The following is a 22,961-nucleotide window of genomic DNA, read 5'->3' on the forward strand; positions in this document are numbered from 1 at the left end:
TTCAAACTTCTCCTCAACGCCGCGTTTGGCTGGAAATCTGTGACGTAGCACCAAAACAAACTCGTCACTTCCGCTTTAAAAAACAACAACTTTATTAACGCTTATGTACATAACAATACTGTTGTGTCAGGGGAAGAGAAATATATAAAAGTATATACAAAGAGTTTATATTACCATATATATATATATATATTGGTGTCGGTGCCGTACTGAAAAAGTTCTTTTTTTTAAAAAAAAAAGTGTAAAGTTTGGTTTTCCGTCAGTCCATTTTATTTTGTGTATATGAAATTTTCCCAAAAAACAAAACAAGTTGTACAAAAAAAATCAAATCATTATCCATTTGGTTATTATCAAAGTAAAGAAAAATGTCCTTTTCATGTATTGAGTGACCAGTTTTCCTTTCAAGGAAGTTTTGTACATTCAACCAAAAGATTTGAGAATATAAACAATGAAAAAATAAATGTACAATGGATTCATCAAACAAACCACAGAAATCACGCTTCCGCCACTGAAGCGATGTGGATTTTGCTGAAGTGGATGAAATGTGCACTTTTTGTGGAGATAAGCCAGAGACATTTTTGCATTTGTTTTGTTTTGTGATTAAGTTTTCTAAGTCCTTTGCAAACTTTGATATTTTTACAGTGGAATTTAATTATAACCACTTTAGTGCTCATGTCAAACAAGAACAGTGAACGCACACTGCTGCACACTAGTTTTCAGTAAACTTCGGAAACGTGTGGATAAAACGGGATTTACGGGCTGAAAAACCACTGAAACTCCGACAGTACAATATTTTAATGTGTGGTTGTTTTATCCAGCAGAGGGCATGTCCGTACATGTACCGTCAGTATATATATGGTCAAAGACGAAGACGAAGAAAAACAAGAAGACGCGTTCTGCGCAGGACCGGAAGTAACGTTACAAAAAACGCTTCTCGGTAAATCAAGTGTGTGACTGTTTCTCTGACTGTTGAAGGGTCGAGACAGAAGAAGTATTTGTCCGTTTTCAACAGGAACGGAGCCGGATACTACGACTGGAGCAAACCGGACTGTTTGCGCGGTGGATATACCTGGAGACAAAGTGTTGTTTCGCTGTCTGAAACAAACTCCTGAGTCGGTTATTGTGTGAGTCAAGTGATGCAACATGGCAGCAGCAGCTGTCAATAGGTGTCTGTTCTCAGCTCTGAGGACACACAGCCGGTGTCAAAGGCGAGGACTTCACTCTGTTGCGGAGAGGACAGCCATCCGGGCGTCCTCGGTTGTTGTATGTGACCACAGGGCAGCAGAGGGACGGGAGAGGGACAGGAGGGAGGGCGGTGGGGACAGCAGCAGCAGCAGCAGCAGCGGGGGTCCTCCTCTGCTCAGGACAGTGTCGGTGGGTCTGGGTCTGTGCGGCGTGGCGCTGCTGCAGCTGGACAGTCACAGAGACAGACAAGAAGACAACAGGAGATCCTCGTTGTTGTCTGGACGGATTATCGACCGCATCCTGCCGTCAGCCCAGTGTGCCTCCCCCTTCAAACCTGACAGCCCCCGGTATAAATACAACTTTATTGCAGATGTGGTGGAGAAGTCCACCCCAGCTGTTGTGTACGTTGAAATCGTGCGCAGGTGAGTTGACGGAAAATTAGTTGTCTGAATTAGGTAAAACTGCCAATTAATAAAATGTCAGTCAATACATTCATTCATTCATTCATTTCTTTATTTCAGACCCAAGGGGATCCATATCGCCATAAAAGCACAATAAAATAATAATAAAAGACAGCTAGATTGAAGTGTTATACAAATAATTGACCTCAATAAATCATGCGCTGTGGGGAATCACAACTGTGTTATCATTATGTGATACTTGGTACACAAGTAGATATAAATACAATTAATAATTTAATCAAGAAAATAATTTTGAAATCAGTTATAATAGAACATTTTTGTAGCTATGAAATACTAACACCAGAATTTGAAATGCTTGTCATAAAAAGAAAACCTGTGCAGAGAAAGTGTAACAAATCATTGTTTTTGGTATCATTGAAGTCAATAAGTTACCAAAAGACATGACAAAGGTCCATCATGAATTGTTAGAACTCAGAAATGTATTTATTTGCAATGACTGAAAGGTCTAAATCATTTAATTTAACCAAATTGTTAAACATCAATTGGAATGGAGAACTGTGGAGAAAGAACAGCTTATTTCGTAAATACAGTGTTATTTTCTCATCTATTTTCTAATGACCTGCTCTTTCTGTTTCACAGACACCCATTTACAGGAAAGGAAGTCCCAATGTCCAATGGCTCAGGTTTCATTATCAGCAGTGACGGCCTCATCGTTACTAACGCCCATGTTGTGGCCAACCAGAGAGGCGTCCGTGTGAAGCTCGCCAATGGAGACATGTACCACGCCACTGTGCACGATATAGATCCAGTGGCAGACATTGCCACCATCAAAATCACTGCAAATGTGAGCAATGTGATGAAAATATATCTACTGAATGGACTAAATGTTCAGGGTTTTTTTTGTTTGGTTTGGGTTTTTTTTTTTAGATTTTACTGGACCTTCATTAGTTTTTTATTGTAATGTCTGATGAGGGCGTCACACAATAACACATTCCACCTTACTACAGAGACTGCTCAGGAAATGAAAATGAAAGAAAAAAAGATTGGGGAAGTACAAAGGTTTCAACATCAATATGAGATTAGGCCAAATGCTAATGATTGAAAACTAAAAAAGGTATACGACTGAAACAACATTTAGATTTCATTCTGTGTTGCTCTTTTTTTGTTTTGCTGTACTTCTAAATAACAAGAAAGTGACTGGTGTGGTTTCCTGAAAATGTTAAAATCTCATAAATTGTCGTATTGTCTCATTAGTAATGACTTCAACATAGAGTGTCTTCCTTTAGAGATTAAACAACAGTTAAATGATTATGTATTTTAATAAGGAAAAAACAGAGCATGGAACGACCCACTGTTAAACTTCTCTCTCCTCTTCTCTGACACACAGAATCCTTTACCCACACTCACTGTTGGTCGGTCGTCTGACGTCCGACAAGGGGAGTTTGTGGTCGCCATGGGAAGCCCCTTTTCTTTACGAAATACGATCACGTCAGGGATCGTCAGCTCAGTCCAGAGAGGCAGTAAAGAGCTGGGCCTGTCCAACTCCAACATAGACTACATCCAGACAGACGCAGCCATTGATGTGAGTATGAGTTACATAAATGTGTTGCTTTATTCATGTGTTGATGCACATTGTTTTAGTTAGGAACTTTTGTAAATGTTAGGAAGAGTGTGGTGATAAAGGGATCAGGGATAAAATGACCCCTGACTTGCTCTCATTATGCTCCTTAACGTCACACGTGATGAATACATGTGATTTGTTTTGCAGTTTGGAAATTCTGGAGGTCCCCTGATTAACCTGGTGAGTCACAGATCCTGTTTCACTGTTATTCATAGCATACATGTTGGCAAACCTGTTCTGACCCAGTGGAGAACAGACAATGATTTTGAATGTAGTTAAAGTTATTACAAGATTATTTGGTTTTATTGCAAAATGTCACATTTTGCTGTTTTTTTTCCTGCTGGCACAGTTTATATAAACTGATCGTAAACTAATAGTAATTTAGTCTTTTTTGTAGTGAGTTCAAAAGTCGATCCTTAATAACTGAAAGAATACCCCATACCTCTCCTTATGTGGATGTGTTCCTCTCCTCTGATTAGGATGGTGAAGTGATTGGTATAAATACCATGAAGGTCACCCCAGGGATCTCCTTTGCTATTCCATCCGATTGCCTGAGAGATTTTCTTGATAAATCTGCAAAAAAAAAGAGTAAGAACAGACCAAGAATCTAAAGATACATGTCACACTTATTTCCTGTCATCGATTTTCCAGCTCTTCTCTCTTCTGAGGGAAAATATTTCTAATATATTTGTGTTGCACTCTTCCAAGGTCCAGAGACAAAGCAGCGATACATCGGCGTAATGATGTTGACCCTGACCCCAGGGTAAATGCTACAAAATCAGTAGATTTCTTCAGTATAACTAAGCTCAGTCTAGTTGCGTCAGTGTTGCAGCTCTGTGTTTGACACCAGATGTTTCTGTTTTTTTTTTCTTCAGCATCATTGCTGAGTTGAAGTTAAGAGAACCGTCCTTCCCAGATGTGACACATGGCATCCTGATTCACAGAGTCATCACGGGCTCCCCGGCCGACAGGTAAGCAGCCCAAGCTGTTGTGGATAAGTGGTAAAACATGCTTCTTTCTTATGAGGCGTATGTGTTTCATACAGTTGCATTGAGGTGCAGTTACATTAAAGAGCATTTCCAGATTAAAGAACACCCTGTTTGCAGTGCTTTCCAAGTCCAGCGTTCAAATCAAGTTTGACATGAGAACAGACAATACGTGGGACAATTAAGGTCTGGAAACTTTGTGCTGTCTCACTTGTTTCAGAGCTGGTATGCTATCTGGAGACGTGGTGGTGGAGATAAACGGGGTGAAGGTGAACAGCTCAGCGGAGATCTACCAGGCCGTCCGCAGCAGCAACAAAATCACCATGGTGGTGCGGAGAGGGAGCCAAGTGCTACAACTGCAAATGAATCCAGAGTACACAGAGTAACACTGATTTCATTCTGCAAGCACTTGTTGACAGACTGTCACGTGATTAGTTCATGTATGCAAGAGAAAAAAAAACTGTGACTTCTAATGGTGACAATTTTTGTTATTGCAATGGAAATCGCAGCAATAAGACTACAGTGTCAGCTTCAAGTAAAACTATTTGTGTTGGCAGCCGTTCATCAGCTCACATGTCGCCTGTCTTCTCTATATGGGTGATGACCAATAGCTACACAGTGATTCTATGTCCCATTTCTCAAATGTAAACACAGAAGGATAATGAACCTGCCAGCATCTAAAGACTTCAGTATTTATTCCCAGGTTTTTCTGAATACAATAAACAATGTGCCTGTGAATATTCTCATTTGTCCAGGTCATAGTTATCTCAAGGAAATTTAAATCGAAAGCAACTGGACTTGGTTATTTGTCTAGGAAGACGTTTCACCTCTTATCCAAGAGGCTTCATCAGTTCATGTACGCATCTGACCAGGCTAGGACTGGTAACAATAAACAATGTGTTTTTGTAACAAAAGCCTTTTGTCATTTTTTAGGGAGCTGAGAAATAGTGATTAGCACATTAAAGCAGAAGTGGAATATTTGTGTTAATCTAAGTCTTAAATAGTTTTATCTTCCGACAGCAATCACTTACATAGAGTGTTTGGTCTGAAACACGGGTCTGTCAGTCACTCTGCTCTGCTGTAAGCCGAGGAGAACTTTCCTTGTATCCTACAACCTTTATCCAATGAGGAGAGAGAACGGCATAAAGGGGCGGTCCTCTCTGTGTGTGCAGCCAAGGGATGCGCGTGCATGTGGTGACGTAGGGACGGGGACCAATAGATCCATGACGAGGGCGGGGACTGCTAACTCCATCGGCTGACAAGAAGTTAGCCAAAACGACCGGATCGCTTACTTCTGCTTTAAGAGTTGAGTTTCTACAGCACAAAATCCAGTATTTATCAAACAAGTTCATGAAACTGAAACAATGTACTTTATTAAAGCCATTTAATGTTAGACAGCAAAGGGCAGCATGAGAGACCCAACAATGTGGCATGAAGAGATGGTTAAACCGACTACCATTAACAGAGCAAAGAGGTTTGACAACTCACGAAATGTCGCTATGATGATGATTATACAAGTAAAATCTGGATGGTGAGATCCACTTATTTAGACAGACAGTTTTGTATGTCACACAGTAAAAACCAAAAAACACGAATTTATTCCATGTTAAGAGACGAATGCCAATTCTCCACGGTGAGAAGCAAACAGAAAGTGGAGCGATTACTCTCGGGTTTTGAGAGCACAGGTCAAAGCTGTGAAGCCATACTGAGTAGATTAAAATTTCCCTGGTATATGTACAGTAACACACACTTACAGCAAAGTAATAAAGTGACATGTACTGGACTGCTACACAATTAAATGTATTTACCTCAAAGACTGATAGCTATTAAATGGAGATAACATTCAAACAACTTTAGGTTTAAACAATATTTTCATACTTCTGGACTAAAGACATCTTGTTAAGTACGAGTACTACAACATACAAGTATGGGAGGAAAAATAAAATTGTTCAAATCCCATCAAAACTACTTTAAAAAGGCTTAATATATATTGCTGGTAATATTTTTTCTTTTTAAGAAAATATAAATTGTGCGACTGAAGCTTACAATACACTGCTGGCAGTAGCGCCAGATTCTGTTGGTGACCTGCTGGAGAGGGGTCATCTGTCGAGGCGCTGTGTGCTGAGACTCCCCGGAAGAGAGAGAGGAAAGAAAACAGAAAAAAAGAAAACGACAATTGGACATCTCATGATGCCTGAATCCCTTGCACCAAATCCCAGATGCTGCTATGGTGTTTGTCACGGTGGAATGCTGCAGAGATCACATGATGTGCACAAACAGCAGCCAAACTATAATGGAACTCAAAGATACATAAATAAGGGGCGAGGTGGAGGTGGGGTGAGGGGTTGGGTTGGGTTGGGTTGGGGGTCTTGGAGAGGGAGTGACGACGTGGAGGGAGAAATTGTAGTGTCCAGTCTAGTCCAGCAGTGAGCAGGCTAAGCATTGACTCAGTTGACGTGGTCCAGTGCGCACAGCAGCTCCTCGCCCTGCAGCAGGTACTGACGGCCCTGCAAGGGGGCGTTGACCTCGCAGTCGTAGCGGGTGAGCTGTGGCAGGGTGAAGAGAGAGCTGGTGCCGTCCGACGTGCTGCCCAGCAGACGACTCGCCACATCTGAGAGAGAGAAAGTAAGAAAGACACAGGGTTATGATTCATCTGATGACTGGTTGGAGGCGACGGTCTGGTCCAGTCTGGGTCTGGTTTGTTCACCTGAAGGCAGCAGAAGTATGGTCCTGGTTGTTCCTGACTCAGAGGCCTTCAGCTTCTTCCCCTGCTCCACTTGTTCCTCAGGCACACTTCCCTGCAAAAATCACCAAACAAAAATCCTTTAACTTTCCATTTATAAATATATAACCAACTATGTGCAATGCTTGGCTATTGAGAGCTCACCTGTCCACTCATCTCTATTATATCGCCCAGTTTTCTTTTGCGCTGTGCGTTCTGAGCCGCCAGGGTCCTGAGCGACACTTCTTTGTCCAACTGCGGTGTCCTGCAGCACAGCAATACTTAAGCTTAACTAACGCAATGATGATTCAATTCAATTAATTTATTTGATGGAGAGGGACAATGTACATTGATACACATTTTAAAATAAAATGTAAATGTACCCAATTCTAGCTACCAAGCTAATTTGAGTAATGATAGAGTAATAATAGTCACATGATAAAGTAACAAATATAATTCATTTTGGAGATGTTTACCTCTTAGCGATGATGGTGGCAAGATGAGGGCCGCTTACAGGCTCCGGTGGAGCCGGGGAAGCTGTGCGACTGTCTGATCCACTGAATGGGGAGCTGGGAAAGCTGCCCACATCTTGCGCGATGTGCAGTGGTGAACTCTTGAGGGATTTGACCGGTTCACAAGACAAGGGCTCTTCTGGGGTCAGACTGCGTAGCTGGAAGTCATCGTCCATGGGGATGTAGGGAGCTAACATTTCCAGATCTAAGTCCTCCATTGCCTTAAAAGCAGAACAAGGTCTAATTAATTCAGATAGTCTGACTTAGTAAAAGGTCCCAATATGTAAAAACTGATTTAAACACTTTCAGTATCAGCAAAACTTTCAGTATCTCTTCGATTTATCACCTGTGTGGTGAAGGGGGTCTTGGGCTCTGTATCGATGGCAAACAGCTTCTCCACCAAGTCTAATTTGAAGTCGGAGCTCATTTCCGAGTCCATGGGGAAGCAAAAGTCCAAAGGACCGTCAGCCTAAAGAGAAGAGGTTCAAAGGTCAAAGTTGATACATTTTAACAATAATAATAATAATAATACATTTCTTTTCATAAAATAATCTCAAAGTGCTATTTGCTATTGCTATTTTAGCGAGTTAATAGTAAATACTCCGTCTCACCTCTGAGGAGCTGTGGCTGGTCAATGTAGTGGACGGAGCTGGAGCGTAAATCTCAGCTTTTGCCTTCTCAGAGCTGGTGGCGGCGACACTGAGCGGCTCGCTGGTCGGCAGCGGTGAAAGAGGCAGAGCCAGTCTCTCACTGGAGGAGGGCAGCATTACATCATTATAGAGAGGGACATCCTTCAGCAGCTGGATTTCTGAATCTGTTGTCAGAGGACAGAAGAAAGTTAGAATGATTACATCTACCATTTACCACATGAGTTCTTTTTCTAAATGATGTAGAGATGTGTAAGTATGTGTAGTCGGGTCACGAACCAGGACAGCTGAAGTCCAGGGAAATGATTGTGTCACCGGGGGCCGGGGCCAGCAGGGTGAGGGCCTCGGGTTCTTCCTTCAGCTGGTCGTACAGGCTCGCCAGCGGCTGGGCCTCTCCAGCCTGGGTGAAGAGTTTGATCACATCCAGCTCTGGAGTCTTCTTCTCCCCCTCCTTCTTCAGCAGGGCTGGAGACGCCTCAGGCACGTTGCTGTCAACTGCAGTGTTTTCTTTTTCCTCCTCATTCTCCTCCTCCTCCTCCTCCACCTCCTCCACCTCCTCCTCCTTCTTCTGCGGTTGCTCCTCCTTCACCGGCTTCACATCCTCAGTCTGTTCCAGAGACAAGATCAGTTTCTCCTCCTGGATGCCGCTGTAACAGAGGACAAAGACGTGGCAGAGTTAAGCACACATAACATTTGAGTAAACGGAGGACTCTGTAATGGCTCTGTGACAACAAAACGACAAGTCATCAGCTCAAACCATAAATCTCAACATAACCATGCACGCTATTAACTGTCTCACCAACTTGGGAAGGACCAAACAAACAGGTTAATACATGACAGTCTGTTCCACCACTTTTTTTAGTACCTGAGTACAAAGTTGACACAGACAACACACTGTGGCTGTGAGTTCTTGTTGTTGTAGATGACAGTTGCTTGGGTCTCCACCCACACGAAGCCTCCTCTCTTGGCCAGCATGCGGTACTGTCCTGTGCTAACCTGGCCCTTTGCGAACACTGGAAGCAACAAGAAAAGCAAGGGAGGGAATTAGAACATTGACTTTGGCATTTGGTTGAAGGCTGGAGTTAGCTCAAGATGTCTGAGGCATTTAAAGTTGCAAGGGAAGTCTTGTGCTTACGGTTATGGTGAGTTTTGGTAAGATGGTCAGAGTCCAGAGCGTGATAGTACTCATACACAGAACGATTCAACAGGTCCTCTGGCTCGTAACCCATGAGCTCAGTGATTCTGGAGAAGAAAAAAGAAAATGTATTCCTCTATTGACAAGCTGAAGACATATACAGTACACAAACCAAGCTTCTGCAGTATTCACTTTGAACACTAGGTGGCTCTGTATGACCGTGATGGTGAAAGCAGGGGTAATAATAGAGAAGTGCAACACAGGTGGCTTAGGAAGCTGAACCGTGTTTTATCCATGACAAGCTTCTTAAGCATATGACAACCACTCCAGTGAGGGAACTCACCTCTCGTCACAATATGTGAACTTCATGTCCATCGTGTGGCGGCTGAGAAAGGTCTTTGTGTCCAGAGGGACCTCGATGTTGGACGGGTGTGGGATGGGGTCACAGATCAGCACCAGATAGGGGACAGGCGGCTCCTTGTGCCCGTTGGTCGCCTGCTCAGAGTGGGTGTCATAAACACGCACCTGACCTGAGCAGTGGAGAACCTAGAGAAAGGTAGCGCAGGGGTCACAACAAAATCACAACAAATTAATCTCCAGACCCCAGGGATACTTGATAGTTTCCTGAAGCATTAGGCCGGTGATTGTCAGAGGATTTAGCGCAAAGTACATTTACAGTCACTCAAGTGTTTGTGTCTGTAATTACTGAAGTAGAGTAATGTAAACCTAAAAATTATCCTTCCTCAATTGATATGCAAAGGGAAGTTCTTTGGTTTTTGCTTGAGTGTAAAAACAATACATGGAGCGGTGGGTAACGTTATATAACATATACGATGTTACGACTTGTATATCTGTGTAGTCTTAACCATCATAAACGAAATATTATGGGTTACGGAGCACGTTTGTGTGGTGGTTTGTGCCGCAGAGACGAGAGCTGAGACGCCGGGGCGGCGGCCAGGTACTACACTGATTAGGTTGGTTTTCAGCCAAGAGACGCCAGGTGGACGACAGAGAGTCACAAGTCATGTAGTTAACGATCACAATTACTCTGGAGCTTTTTAATTAAGCTAAAAATGTAGCATAGCCACGGGGGAAATCCTGCCTGGCTTCTCTTTAACAGCAACACATTTAAATGAATTGACATTTAAAAACAGTATGAAATGTGTCCGACCAATACGATTTATTTCCCCGTACTTAATACTGTTTTTTAAAACTGCAGATCACTGGTTCAAGAATCCTTCTGGATGAACTTGTAACTGAGGTCTTTACAAATTTATATACAAATGATTGTTATCACTGCAGCTGTACAGAGATTTAACAGACCCATTTTTTAAAGTTTAATGGGAAAATTTAAAAGGTTCCTTCTGATACATTGAGGAGAGTACATTTCCTAAATGACTGCAGTCGGCCTTACCTTCCATGTGGCAGACTTGACATTCACAGTGCGGCCCCTGCTTGTCAGTGTGCATTTCATTCGGAGGAAGAAGCTGCGCTCTGTGTTTGGTTCCTTGGTCTTTTTGGAGCCTGAAAAAACACGATGAGTCAGCGTCACAGGCAGGTACGTACGTGTGTATGAAAATTACAATAAAAAGGTGTTAGCATTTACAATTGTCCCCTTTTTTTTATTGTTTTTATGTCAGCGATGGATTATAGTATTTTGCATATTGCCAAAATTTCATATTTGCATTCAGACGAGCCATGAAGCAATAAAGCTTTTGCACAGTGGTGAGCTACAGCAAGTAAAGGACAGGAAGTGGATTCAGCAGCTGTTGTAGCTGAGATGATATCACTTGGTGCTCAGCTCAATACTTAGCCAAAAATACAATGTGCTCTCAAATAAGCATCAATTCATACAATTTATGTTAACTTATTCAGTCCACTTCAGAGGGAAGCCTTGGCTGAATCAATGTCACCTAAAAACCCCAAACAAACTTAAACCAACTGGAAATGGAAAAAGTAAACAAATTCTATCCACTGGCACTGAACAAGGCTCCACTGTGTGGTGCGAGCAAAAGTGCCATGATGTAGTATGCTGTTCCAGTAACGCTGGCTGAAAGGTCACTGAGGTTCACACTCTGGCCAACTCTAATCACTTTGACCCCAGGAGTGAAGAGGGGAACATTATAACTGGCTCTGACAGATTCCCAGTCTGAACTTTCCAGCTGTGGATGCATCATGCTGGTGTGTGTATGTGTGTGTGTGTGTCCGTCCCTCTCCAGTCTGTTGTTTCCCTCACCTGTTCTGTGGATCAGCATCTCCCTCAACTCCTCCTGATCGCAGGGATGTGTGAAGTCAAACACACTGTGTCCAGTCAGGTCAAACTGCAGCAGACAGAGTGAGAATATAATCCAAGTGCTAATTTTGTCCATGGTAGATACACAAGGCTTTATATGTACGTTTTTATATGTTTGTTGAGCAGTATGCCTAAAACTGTAACTTTTGGAGGAACAATAACGTTTTAAAAGTCTTTAAAAAGTTTCCACTTCTGACTTTGTTTCCCTCCACTCTTCATGCTGACAAACAACAGGGTAAATCAGACTGACCTGTGCCAGCCCGAGGCACTTGCTGACATTCTCAGAGAGATAGATAATATCTCCGTCTTCAGAGAGCACCATGAGGAAGCCTTCCAGAGCCTTCAGGTAGGAGCTGTTTAGCTGGATATCCAGCTCTGTTTCCTCCTCTGTCATTGGGTCATCTGGTGGAGATAAGAGAGGGGAGAGGAAGGGGGGGGGGGGGGGGGGTGAGAGAGATAAAGGGAGGGAAAGAAAGAAAGAAAAGGAAAGCATTAAGAACTGAGCTCAGGACATCATCATCTGAAGTGTGTGTGACAGTGACACACAAAACTGAGTTTATCTACAGATCTGTGTTTGTATATGCATGAGTGGATTTCTCTGAGCAACTGACTCAGTTCAACAGTATTTTTCTGTTTATCACATTTTTCTTGCACTGCATCATTGTGCCCTCTATTTATCTCACTGTCTGTAGAGTGTTGTTCTTTCCTCAAGTGACGCTGTAAATCATTTTAATGTGACGCCGCCCTACAAGTGAATCTAATGAAAATTCAAAATATGAGACCCTCTCAATCTGCCTCTAAAATAACAATGACAGCAGCTGCCATTAGGATTTAACTCAAAGACATACAGATGTGTCCCACGCTACACTGTCCCCCATCAGGTACGACAACTACAGATACTGACCGGTGCTGAGCAGCTTCCTCATGCGCAGGTAACTGATGGTGAGCCTCATGATGGAGGCCTTGTCCAGGCTGGAGCTGACACTGTGGGGCAGTGGCAGCTCCTGGGCCAGCTCGTAGAAAACCTCCGACTCCTTCCCGCGTCGACTTCGCGCCGCATCCCTGGACTTCTCCTTCCTCCGCTCCGAGCTCACTCTGCGGGAGACAGACGGCGGGTCAGACACAGTATTGTGACGAGCTTCAAGAGCAGACATCCCTCCTTCCTTCCTAACTTCAGTCGGCCCCCGGCCTGTCACTGGGGAGCAGGGCTGCAGCAGCTGGAGTCCGCAATGAGCCAGCTCCCGGCCAACTCCCCCGTCTGGACCCCCATCGGACTCATTTACATATGTGGCCATCAAAGAAAATCTTATTGGCTGCTGACCAAATGAAATCGAATCCACCCCCTCAGAGTGATTGGCTGGGAGGGCGGGGAATGGATTCTCTCGTCCGTCTCTTGGTGCACAGCCAAGCTACAGTGTGACACCACTCATCGTGACATTTACGAGCCTGGCTCAACAGACCTACAAGGAGGAGAATAATAAGACTGGCAGCGACACAGGGAGCACACACAAACACAGAGCCACATCTACAAATACCAGGACAAACAAACTGTCAGGTTTTATATCATTTTACATCAGCAACCCTCATAACTTCTTACTGCCTCCGTTTGCTGCCTTCCAGATCCTGCATTTAGCCAGGCAGCGATCCAAAGTGGTTAATGGACTCTCGCCGCATTATAAACAAGATCTTAACAAGACATGTTCATATTACAATTACTTTAAAGAACACAATGGCTTTTAAACTAAACACTGAGTCCACTCTCTATTTGTATTGGTAACCACGACAGGAGCTCAAATGCATTAGAGGAGAACCTGGAGCGGCATCACAAAATGGATGGTGCTTCAAAAGCCCTCGGCCTTGAAATGCACACCTAATTGGAATTGATCTGTTATGGACTTAGACCACTGACCAAGGCCATATTGCTATTTGAGGCACTGACAAGAAAATGCACCATCCAACTAAAATTAGCCTAATCGCCTGGCAGGACTGCAGGAACACCAGACCAAAACTTTGCATCCAATACAACTGATGCACAATAGACTCGACAAATTACATTACTTGTCCTCTGGGGTAAAGAGATACAAGACAAGACTGTGCGCAGCATGGCAATGACCTGAGCCAGGGAACAACATCAGAGTCTGATGGGGGTTTTATGTGCAGACAAAAGCTCAGGTGCCTCACAACATAGACGCACTTGGCACAAACTGTGCACAAGAGGGGACGTATTCAAACAGCATGGGAACAAAACAAATTCATATAGAAACTACACACATAAACCTATATGTACAAACAGCAAATCTATTGGATAGCTTTGATTGGTCATCTAATTCCCATTTGTTGATGAGGTGTAGCTGTATTTTTGAGTCTTCCGGTTCCTCCCAAAAATGTATACATTATTAGCGCATTAGTGAAAAACACTGACAGATGTTTACAATGTCTTTTGGAGACGGCATGTAACACAGACAGAATGTCTCGACATCGTAAAAGGGAACTGCTGGATTATGAAATCTCTGTGAACATGCCTTTTCAATTTCAACTCCTGGTTTGGTTCCCACATTAACACCACATTCACCCCATAAATAATTAATTCAGCATCAAAGGCTGAAGTTATTACAAATGATTAACAAGACACGGTACACACTCCTGCTAAGCCACTGGATAAACTACTGATGATCTAATGACAGATAAACTCCACACATTGTTATTAACTGTTGTCGCATCAGCGGCTAGATGAGCGATTAGTATGAGCCTGTACACAAATTGTTTTCCTCTGTAATAGCTGCTCCCCATTGTACGTATACAAATCCTTTCCCCAAATACACAACCACTGAACAAAAGGTAGACTGTGACAACACTGAGGAGGACATTTCAATAAGCCTGTGGGTATCATGACAAACACCACAGTGTTTGAGTTACTGTACACACAGCTCTATAAACATCTGTAATAAGGAAGATTCAGATGAGAAGGAATTAATTTATGTAATTTTCAAGATTATCAAGGATAGCAGATTGGGGTGAAAGCATAACCTCTTTTTATAGTTTCCAAATTTGAAACTGCCCGTCCAGCGAAACAAGTGTCTACTGCAAGGATTTACTTCTGTCCCATCAAGTATCGCAATACTTGATAATAAGAAGTAAAACTGCTGACATCCTGTGACCCACCTCCTCAAACTTAGAAAAGGAGAAAACACAGAATCATACTAACAGAGAATCACACTGCATTCATTTTGACATGAAACATGCAGCGAAAACAAACTCCCTCTCCTGATGTTAAACAAAGGGCACGCAGAGAGGCCACGGTTATATAACACTGTTTATGCACATGGTCATGCATGCCCAGCAGTCCTCTGCTTGACATGCCTCACAAGTCACAACACAATCACATTTGCAGTTTTGCTCCATGTAATTGGACTTGTTGTGTTTAGTAATAAGAATGAGTGTCATTATGTAAACAATATCCATTTGAGTCGTGACCAGACGTGGGCAAGGGGACTGAAGACTAACTGTGCAAAGAAAACAGTGTAGTACAATCAAAGCGAGCATGGCCGGTTCTACCCAGGCTGCTTGTGCACTTTGTTACTAGGGGGTGACCTATTTCACCAAGAAATGTTCTCACTATCTGTCAGCACTGTTTAGTTTGACAGTAAACATTGTCTTATCTATTATGTAATCCAGTTCGGGGAAACACAACAACTAAAATCTCAGCCTAATATGGGAGGAAAATCAACGCAAGACAACAAAAAAATAAACCCCTTTCCCAGTCACATCGTCTGTGTGCATTATAATCAGCCACATGAAGTGACGACGCTTTTGAAAACAGCTCATAGGGGTCTCCCCTAAGTGTCTGGGTAGTGAATTACCAACCTATTTTGCATATTTCAGCTGACAATGACGACAACATAAACAGCTTATTTTGGGCATGGAATAATGGAAATAAAGTTGATTTTAATAGTTGGCAGGAAGATTAGATATGTGTGTTCAGTGTGTGACTCGTTGTCTATACATATATATATAAAAATACAGGGGTGAAACTCTTAATGACTACATTACATACACAGTTTTCTGTATAAACTTTATCTGATAAGGAACTATACACACAATTTTCGATCTCTGCTTGTTTTCGTTTTTTGTGCCTGAGCGTTTTTACCATGATGCCTCACAACAAGCTAAATGTATCAATACACAACAATAATAGCTTACTACTTCCAGCGAAGCCTGTCCGTCTGTGACTGCACCTCCCAGTGAAAAGTCAAGATAATAAATATTACAACCTAGTTAAACAAAGCAGTTATAACTCACCTCTACACCTCTGAAAAATCAAGTCTGACAATCATCATAGAAAGAGACACTCATGTGAGAGTTGGACTTGTTTGTATCAAACAGCCTCCAACTGATCAAGTCTTGAACTTTCATCAACTTCCAGTGTGTATTTTAAAAAGCTCATCTCTGATGTGCCTTCAGTGAAAAGGGGGGGACTTTTTTAAAAACACTCCCTTAGAAAACTGACCTATGCTTTGTGTGGGTTTTGAACTGCTAAAAGGCTTTTGAGCCTTTTTGTGCAACAGGAAAGACAGGCGCCTGAGAGACGCGTTAACAGAACTACCTTGATGCTTTGCACAGCACAAACATTTAAACCTAGTTGCGTTTCTCTTTTTTTCGCATCACTTTGCAACAGTTTTTTCCAACTACATGTCCAAAATCCAAATCCAGTTCAATTCAGTGGATCAAAAGGGAGGGCACTGAAATAAAATACTGGTTGGGGTCATTTGGGGAGGGAGATCATGCATTAATCTCTGATATTTCTGTAAAATGTGCAGACAAGACTTGTACAACTAAGCAATGGTTAGCCTACATCCAACAACATTCACAGGATGTATAGGTACTGTTATCACACTTCCTTCCTCGCATTGTTTGTAATACAGTACACAGGCCATTACAACTGTGTCATATTTATTCAATGAAGAAAGTGAAAATATCATGTAAGCATAAGTTAATGTGAAGACTATCCAAGACCTTTAATCAGTCTCTTGATTCTACTCTTGATTATAAATGATGGACTTCACATTTCAATGCACAGCCCAACCCTTGCCAACACTTCCTGATTTCATGTCCTCCTGAGCCTTTAGCTCCCGGTGAAGAGCTTTCTACATCCATTATTGATCCGCCCTCACAATTAAAGCATAGGGAGCCTTAATTGCTTTGTATACGTTAGCCTCTATCACTTTACATTTTTAAACACAGAAACATGCTAGGTCAGCTAGCAACTACAATATCCATCTTTTTTTAAGGCAGCAATTTAGCATACTGAGCTATCAGACTCCAAATGCACATTTTAGTTCTATACTTTGTCTTCAATCACAAACCTTGCCACACAAACGATACAAACCTATGTTTTGTACCAACAAGCAACCCAATCTCCTTTTCAAGTTCTAACTAGACCACATGCAGCAAAACTGTGCTTGAATGTCTCAGGGCAACCTGCAAATTGTGAGCCAGTGATTGTGAATCGCCACACACATTTGGCCACTCCTTTTGACGTCAAGCCCTGGTGATTAAGAGATGAGACAGAAATAATACCATGGCACCTCACAGAGACCTGCTGAAACTGCATCTAACCGGAGCACAACTATGGATTGCTTCTGAGATAAAACAACACAACATTTCTGAAACCAAATATCAAATATCAAACCCCTTAACATGTTCACATACAGAGGGCAATTTCTAGTTGGCAAAGTGAATTAGGTGCATTAGGTGGTCAAAACGCAATCAACAGGTTGGATAAAACAGAACTTCAACTCTAAGGAACAAATTGCATTCATTTTGAGTTTAGTGGCAAACACACTAGACATTACGCCCCCCTTACTAACCACAGGGTAAGTTTTGGATGATTTTCCATCCACCATTTCATATTAATTTTATCATGCTAATTTGTTCAAATTCGCACAGGAAAACCTTTGTGCAATGTGCATCCTTGTATCATAAAAAGTTTCTATTTCAGACAAAGACACCCTTCTACAGATTTACTAGCTTTTCGCTGAATGTTTATTATTACACAATGAGTCTTTCTACAAGATCCTTTGAGGATGGATTTCATTGTTGGTATTTTACCCCCAGCTGAGGAATCCCTACATCCCGTGTCCACTGTTACCATGCTGCTGACCATCTGCTGGTCACTTTCGTGACCTTGTTTATCTCAGGACTGACTTGGCTGTTAATCAGGTGACTTTTCATTATGATACCGTCATTACTATCAGGTCAACCTTTTCCCTCCATTTGAATGTGAACAGTTGGGTATGTGCTCAAACAGGAACCAGGGCTGATTGGGGGAAATAAAACAAGTTTGCACACATAAGTGAGGGTGTATTAAACCCCTCCATCCATCACCATATTCAGTGAATCTGTCAAAGGCCCAAGGGCTTAGATCAGTAATTTGTTGGATCTGGACTCTGAGCATTAGGTAAATTACACTTTCCTTCACTCAATACTTTTATACTATGTTTTCACTGAAGCTTTTCAAGAAGATCATCCCAATATTAACCTCAAAGTCGACGGTCAGATACAATCAATAGTTTCAGTCAATGACAACTACATTCAGTACAATCCTAACATAACAATCCCTGGACACAAACACCGTATACAACTTAATCCGTGATGATAAATTTAATGTTTCACTTTATTACTGTGAAAACAAAGGGCCACTTTACAATATGTGCCGATTATGGCCATCTCGTTAAATCTGAGTCAAGTGAACATGTGGACAAATTTGGCCATGTGAAGGAAATGCTGAGGAGTTTAAAGCCTTTTCAAATGCAGCTGTGGACAATGTCCCACGGAGACTTTAACCGTTATGTAAATTAAGATTATTACTTCTCTGATTAAACCATAAACTGTTAACCAGACCAATAAAAACAAAAGAAATCGAAACCAATGTAACTTTCCCTGAATCCTAAATATTTCAACAGAAACCACACACCACACGACAGAGCTGCCCACATGAGCTCAGGCAGCTCTTAGTTGAATAGCTACTGTCAATGCTGGCCCATGAATATCAAATAAAACACCACCAGTGTTGATGTCCTATTGATAAGATACAACACAGATGCAACTAGCCCAACAACCAGGAACTCACTCACTCACCGATTTAACACAATAACGTAGTAACGCATGAACAAAAAAACGTAGCAGCAGACGAGGTAAATCGATTTAATCATTGATTTAATCGAAGTAGACACACAAATCAATTAAACAAGATGCTCCTGGTACATATATCTGGTTTAGCTATCTCAGCTAAGTTAAATTAAAACAGTGAAACACTGGGGTAGTTGTATGTCCGCTAGCCTCCGTTAGCCAAGTGCTAACTGCAACTAGCGTCACCAGCTCGCACACACACACGACACGATAAACGATAAACTATCGAGTAACCTTGGAAAAAACACCATAATGTCACAGCAGCAGTAGTAATCTAATAACAACAGATGGCCAAAGTCGTGCAGCTGGCCCCTAATCAACAATATCAGGCTGCTACGTAGCATGAGCTTAGCGCTGGCTGTTACCTCTTCTTTTCGGGTACAGTTCCTGTGTCCATGTCAGGACGAAGGGACCGGAGTTGAGTCTCTCTCTCCGTATCAAGATGTATCCGGGCCCGTCGAGAAATAAACCAAAATCCCGCTGTTTGTCACCGGTATGTGTCCGTAAAATCCTCAAACGCGTTGCATACGACTTCTCACTGTTGTGTTATTTGTCAAAGAAACTGAGCTTCCCATCCACTATAATAATAATCAGCTCATTCGCCTCCTCTTCTTCAAAGACAGTGCCACGCTGGAGAGGTTTTACTTGCCGAGACAATGTTGCGCCGTAGAGGAGCTCAGGCCCCGCCCCCCCTGTCTGTCGGGGGCGCGCAATCACATGCTTCTTCTTCCACCGGCGGGGACGCGCACAGGAAACCTGAGGCTCCACCACTGAAATAACTGTAATTTAAACTGTAAGTTGAAGTGTGTTTTAGGCCATTCAACTTCAAGTCTCCAACGCAAAATGTTAAGTTATTTATTAGGTTATATAAATCTGTTTTAGTATTAGACTGACATTTTCACTTCCAAGTGTTTTCTTTGGTAGGACTGCTGTTCTGAGATGTCCAGCTGGTAAGTCGATTTGAATAATTTAATTTCTGATCAAAACTGCTGCAAATAAAAAGAGCTTGCAATCTTACAAAGCAAAATGTGTCATCATTCATGACAGACACCAATATGAATCAAGTGTTAGTACTGCTGCACAAATGAGATACTACAGCACAAATCATATTCTGAAGAGAAATCTTATATCTATTTATTTATTTATTATAAGTATTTGGGGGCCACTTTTAGAGCCACTGAGGAACCCCAATATTCTTCAGTTTTAATTGAACCTCATCCGAGCTAAGTATGGTTTAAATAATAATAATATGATATTAATAATATCTATATAGCTTTTCAGGCAAAATTTCCCTATGAGATTGTCATGTGTAATATCTGCAAAAAATTAATTGCACCATGATTTATTTTTTTTTCAATTCAGTAAAAGTAAGTAAGTAAAACTTTATTTGTATAGCACCCATAGTACCTCAGATGTCTCAAACCTATTTCTCCATGAAGTCAAACTCTGGCTTGATGCTGCCTGTTTCCAGTAAGTGAACCCAAGTGTTCCAATACATATTCACCTATAAATTGATTATTGGTCTTTTAAGTGACTGCACATTTGTTATGAGAACCTGGGAAGTATATTATCATTCAGGTTGGGCCCATGTTCATATGGTGCAAGTGGTGTTAAACCAAATACGACAGAGGTCCAGTGTCACAACTCATTAGTCTGGATCTTTTCTTCACTGGCACAGCGTTTTCAATAGAACTTTTTCAAAAACTAAAGTGTGGAAAGGAAAAGGGAAACATTTGAGAAAAGTGGTGTTTTTGGTTTGTGTTATTCCACCTCATCACGCCAGACTGCCTATGTATTCACAACATTTGAGACAAGTCTGCAGACCTGTGCACTACATGATAATCTACAAATAAATTGTTGCAATATAACTTTTACTCAAAAGAAAGGGAGCTCCATCTCACACTCACGCAGATGGTTTGGGTAATTTTCCTGTACTGCTTTGGAGATTTCTGCCCAGTCAGGCTCCTCCTCTCTCACCACTGCTGGTCATATTTGGCATTTCTTCATGTCACCTGGGATTCAGCTCTCACTTTTGAAAAGGAAAGCTGGAAGAAGAACGTTTCTCCCACCCCCTCGTTTTTGCCCTGTTGCATTGTCATATTTCATCCCCTTATTTAGCACGTTTTGGTAATTACACATCACCATGCCAATCAAACAGAGCTTGTGTTGTCATTTCCCAGAAGTATTGGCTGGGAGAGACAACACCTCAGTGTGAGAAGCTGGCAGAGCTTGTATAGCCTTGTCATATGTTGTGAGTCTCCTTTGTTGGCCTAAACCAGAGTGTGGCAAAGAAAATCTGTGAAATGCAAATCATATACTGTACACTCAGTAATTATAGTATAGTATAGTATAGTAGTGAATAGGCTATAACAATAACTCAGTAATGTATTCTGTCGTCATTTTGGCTATAGTTTTTCCTGAAGTTGTTTAACTGAGGTTAGCAGTCATTGTAGTGGCTGCTGTTTGTGCTGCTATTGAATTACACTGCATTATTCAGATAAGCTTTTCTATTATTTTGTCCACCCAATAATATCTATGAGGGGAGGCCAAATAACAGAAATACATCTCTAAATAATGCAATAAAAACTTCACCCTAATCAGCTATGGTGAACCAACACTTCTCATTTCAGATATAATAAAACCTGAACATTATACTCGTCATATTATTACTAGGGCTGTAAGTTTTGCATTAAATTTAGTCAGGTGTAGATAATAAATACACGAGTGTGTATCTTCTGTATTCTCCTGGTTCTAACCTAACTGGTTGCGCTTGTATTTTCTGCAGACACAAACACTCACTGTTTGTGTGACTGATCATTTTCGATATTACTCAAGTATAGTGCATCATGTTGAATGATTTAGTCATTCTGATTGACTTCACGATTGTCTGGAAGTTGTGTCAGGTGCGAGCCACACCTTCTGCTGTTGTCACTTTAGAAAGGTGAGTTCATGTAACCACCACTAACAGAGTTGTAATCTAAAACCACAGGCAGTCGCCTTTGTTTAAAAAGTGGCACAGCCTTTCTTTGCTATCTTAGAAGTTGAATTAAACCACACTGCAGAAACCCTCTGGTGTGTAATAACACTACTACCACACCTCTGACAAGGAAATGGCGAAATTCGTGAGAAGTCTTTCATTGTCTGGTTGGAGTGTACTTCCTCATGTCTTCATTACTGTAAGCAATTCCTAAGGCAGGATGAGAGCCATAGTGTAATGCAACAACAGCAGGACATTGCTAATTGCACATAATATCTAAACAGTGAAAAAAAATCAAATTTTTTGTCATTTTCATTTGCTTTTTGGGGAGTATCAATCAGGGGACAGACAGGAGAGGAGAGTCCATCTGATTCAATCAATTGGTGCACAGACACTGCTGGCAGCCATCAGTAAGTCTCAGTAATGAAAGCTGAGACAAGGCTCCTAAATCTCTCCTCTCATTCAGACATTACCCGAGGAAAGCTGCCAAACATTAATGGGTAAACAAAAACTCAAGTCTTTTAATCCAATATCCAGTTCTTTGTATGGCGTACGCCAAACATCTTTGTTCGAGAAAGCTTAGAGTAGATTAGTTAGCTGCTGTTAAGTCATTGAGATCAATACACATCTAAACCTGGAGTTAGAATGATATTTATGATGAATCAGAGTCTTAACAGGGATTGAAGCAAGGTAGGAAGAGTCTTACAGCAGCATTAGCCTCTGCTGGCTCTAATGTAATTTATATAAGTAAACATAACTTTGTATTATCAGAGTAGTTCCTTGCTTAGCGTTGTCAAAAGCATTGCAGCAGTGTTTTCGGCTTCAGTCGCAGGCATTTTTGTATCTCTAGCCACCAATTTACAGTATTTAGCGGTGCAATCTTCCACAGGATTGGGGGTTGAGGAGATAAACAGATGTGGAGCCTGAAGATTTCCTCCCTCAAGCTAACAGGAAGACACCATCTCTGTCCTGTGAGCTCAGGTCAGGGAGGGGTTGTTCATGTCTGAGCAGATTCAGCACATGAGATTCAACACAATGCAAGTTTCCTTTTTTCTACTTTTGTTATTGTTTCAACGGTTTCAATTTCCATTACCGAAAGCACCAAGTCTACTGTCTTCAGGCCTCTGCACACGGCAGAAAAGGGCACGACTGTGTCTTCCTGTTTCTATCAAAGGCGACAGTAATGACGCTGTGTGGCTTCCTGTTTATTCTCTGATGAGTTGCGATGACGAAACGATCTGCCGAAGACTACCATCACATGATGGGCCGATGT

At 41.8% G+C, this 22,961-nt stretch overlaps 2 protein-coding genes across 2 annotated transcripts; one reads left to right on the plus strand and one right to left on the minus strand.

Annotated features, from left to right (window-relative positions):
- Nucleotides 1–903: 903 nt before the first annotated feature.
- On the plus strand, nt 904–5,090 carry LOC311005781 (serine protease HTRA2, mitochondrial-like). The gene is made up of 8 exons (XM_083998341.1): nt 904–1,607; nt 2,247–2,451; nt 2,995–3,189; nt 3,376–3,408; nt 3,708–3,816; nt 3,937–3,991; nt 4,104–4,199; nt 4,435–5,090. Exons 1-8 carry the CDS (start codon nt 1,144–1,146, stop codon nt 4,598–4,600), a joined length of 1,323 nt encoding a protein of 440 aa, XP_083854467.1. The 5' UTR covers nt 904–1,143; the 3' UTR covers nt 4,601–5,090.
- Nucleotides 5,091–5,561: 471 nt separating this feature from the next.
- hif1aa (hypoxia inducible factor 1 subunit alpha a) lies at nt 5,562–19,394 on the minus strand. Its single transcript, XM_083998330.1, has 15 exons — nt 19,077–19,394; nt 12,428–12,618; nt 11,774–11,925; nt 11,467–11,551; nt 10,645–10,754; nt 9,574–9,776; nt 9,231–9,337; nt 8,961–9,108; nt 8,375–8,742; nt 8,060–8,262; nt 7,795–7,917; nt 7,413–7,669; nt 7,102–7,201; nt 6,922–7,012; nt 5,562–6,825 (listed from the first exon to the last, which is right to left on the minus strand). Exons 1-15 carry the CDS (start codon nt 19,106–19,108, stop codon nt 6,662–6,664), a joined length of 2,334 nt encoding a protein of 777 aa, XP_083854456.1. The 5' UTR covers nt 19,109–19,394; the 3' UTR covers nt 5,562–6,661.
- Nucleotides 19,395–22,961: the final 3,567 nt, after the last annotated feature.

This window comes from Trachurus trachurus (assembly GCF_905171665.1).
Source record: "Trachurus trachurus genome assembly, chromosome: 22".
In the NCBI taxonomy this organism is placed as follows: Eukaryota; Metazoa; Chordata; class Actinopteri; order Carangiformes; family Carangidae; genus Trachurus; species Trachurus trachurus.

Bases quoted from the DNA above. Each gene is read 5' to 3' on its own strand.
- LOC311005781 (XM_083998341.1), top strand. From the start codon at position 1,144: ATGGCAGCAGCAGCTGTCAATAGGTGTCTGTTCTCAGCTCTGAGGACA. The intron at 3,992-4,103 runs GTAAATGCTACA...TTTTTTCTTCAG, and splicing joins ATGTTGACCCTGACCCCAGG to CATCATTGCTGAGTTGAAGT. The intron at 4,200-4,434 runs GTAAGCAGCCCA...CACTTGTTTCAG, and splicing joins ACGGGCTCCCCGGCCGACAG to AGCTGGTATGCTATCTGGAG.
- hif1aa (XM_083998330.1), bottom strand. From the start codon at position 19,108: ATGGACACAGGAACTGTACCCGAAAAGAAGAG. The intron at 7,918-8,059 runs GTGAGACGGAGT...TCTTCTCTTTAG, and splicing joins CCAGCCACAGCTCCTCAGAG to GCTGACGGTCCTTTGGACTT. The intron at 6,826-6,921 runs GTGAACAAACCA...TCTCTCTCTCAG, and splicing joins CATACTTCTGCTGCCTTCAG to ATGTGGCGAGTCGTCTGCTG.